At 41.4% G+C, this 2264-nt stretch overlaps 1 protein-coding gene across 1 annotated transcript in view; it reads right to left on the reverse strand.

The window, feature by feature from the left end:
* LOC115815678 (reticulon-2-like) overlaps nt 1-2264 on the reverse strand; it is a 7778-nt gene continuing 5514 nt past the window's right edge. Inside the window, exons 4-7 of the mRNA XM_030778648.1 lie at nt 1299-1368; nt 853-899; nt 389-447; nt 1-76 (exon numbers count right to left, since the gene is read on the reverse strand). Coding sequence (XP_030634508.1) covers nt 1-76; nt 389-447; nt 853-899; nt 1299-1368 — 252 coding nt within the window. The remainder of the gene's footprint in view (nt 77-388; nt 448-852; nt 900-1298; nt 1369-2264) is intronic.

Below are 2264 nucleotides of genomic sequence, written 5' to 3' on the forward strand. Positions count from 1 at the left end.
TCAGTGGGTTTTGGGTTTGGCTCCACCAGGGGTGGGGTCAGCCGGAGGTCCGCCTCCTTGGGCCAGTCGGTGCAGACTGTGGACCAATTAGAATACAAGTTAGAGTCTATGTGTATGTGTGTGTGTGTGTGTGTGTGTGTGTGTGTGTGAACAGTATTTATGATATTGTGACAATGAGCGGAAAAAAGGAGCTCATGCTAGCTTCACAGAATTTTATATTATTGGATCTTTTTTTTATCATTGTCAAAAAAACAAACAAACAAACAAAAAAACTCACAGTATCTTCACATTCAGTATCAACACAGAAACAGAACACATGCACAGGTGATGTTAAAAAGTCATTGTAAGAGTGTTCCACAGTTCGGCCACATGGAGGCGCCATACTCACATGTCTTTGATATTGTCAACATGGGCATGTACTGCGTCGAAGAGGCCATCCACTTTAGCCTGCAGAAACCACAGAAGTTTACACAGCCTGCAGTTACTCAAACACACAAAACGCTACTGTTTCCACCACTAATCCCTCTCCCATAATCTCCTCTTGTGTGGTTTTAACATATTAAACAAAGTTTAGAGGTTTAGTCAATTTACAGCCCATGGTAATTTAAAAAACATACACACCCAAACACACACACACACACACACACACATATATAAATGCGTGTGTGTGTGTTTCATCTTTTATTTATGTCTACACTATAAAGGTGAATATTGTGTCTTTTCAAACATTTCTAGGTACTATGTGTGATGTGTGATGTCTCCTCATAGTCAGTATAAACGTATATATGTCGTGTGTGTGTGTGTGCATGCTTGCATATGTGTTTTTGTGGGAGATGGATGTGCCTTTTTTACCTGGTGCTGTCTGTAGAACAGGGGGACAGAGAACACAGCAATCACACCTGGAGAGGATGAGGCAGGTGAGGAAGTGAGACAGGGAGAGAGAGAGACAGACAGACAGATTAGCACCTGTTTTAGCAATAACATGAAAAAAAAAATACACAGATCTATCAGCTGAGTCCCGTCAATGCAACGCTGTTACCATAACAACTCAAAGACCAACAATCAAAATGAATATTCATGGATGTTATTAATTCTCAAAGAGGTCTTCATTATTCATTTAGAACTAGCATGTACAATAGAACTGCCACTTGATTTGAATTTGACTGTTTGTTTGTTTTTTTTAAAAAAAGAGAGAGACTGCCGAGATTAACATTCAACACATCTTTTTCACAATTTCTTTTCTTCTATTCACAGTCTCTTTTGCCCTGGCAGGAGTAAATAGGTCATCAGGACTTTACCAATGATCAGCAGGGTAAGGCCATTGCACAGGTCTCCAACGTAAGTCACCAGGTACATCAGCAACAGGAACTGGCAAAACACACAACAACAGCCAATCACAACACATTTTATAAAGTCACCACGTTGATTCTCACAATATATTCACCAGCGTTAAATCCACACTGAGAGAGTTAAATGAACTCTCTCTCTCTCTCTCTGAGTTAATTTTGACACTGCTGCATTTAACACCGCTCGGAGTCACTCCGCATGAGCTGTCCAAAGATCCACATTTGTCCGACACCATTGTGACAAATTACCAGCGACATTCCTATCTAACGTTGTAGACCGTCGTTTAAAAGGGGAGTTTCCTCTTATATCTCTTGCCGATGGCATAGTGACATTACAACCTTTGGTCTGAAACAGGAAACCCCGCTCACTGTGACAGAACGAGATTCGTTCCCTCGTTCTCTCGTCCCTCTCTCGGCGGGGGGGTTGGGGGGGGGGTGGCTACGTGTGTGCCCCCCGTCACATACCACTCAGGTCAAAGTTTGGTATTCCAAGGACCCTTGAAGACTCAATAGCTATTTTAAAAGTCTCAGTAACTGAGTAACAGTACATGTTGGGAAGATTTACTTCAGCCGGTACAATACCGACTTTTATGAGAAGGTACAGGAGAGAGATGAAAAGCGTACCCAGGTGTCCTAAAATCTCATGGTGTACCAAGACAATGAACCAAAGTGCAATTCTTTGGCCTCTTTTTGATGACTAACTGCCACAAGGTAAAAAATAACAAAATAAAACAGGATATTATAGTTTGATGCAGTTGAAGGAATCTTATCTGAGAATCCTGCAACCCAATCCCAATGCCTCTCTCAAAAAAGGCGTCATTCTTAAACGTGCTAAATAAAACCTTGAATTGATTAACTCAACCTGTAATCCCTTACACGTACTTCATCACGTGGTTCAGAAATCGCACGTACATTTAC

This window comes from Chanos chanos, chromosome 6, assembly GCF_902362185.1.
Source record: "Chanos chanos chromosome 6, fChaCha1.1, whole genome shotgun sequence".
NCBI lineage: Eukaryota > Metazoa > Chordata > Actinopteri > Gonorynchiformes > Chanidae > Chanos > Chanos chanos.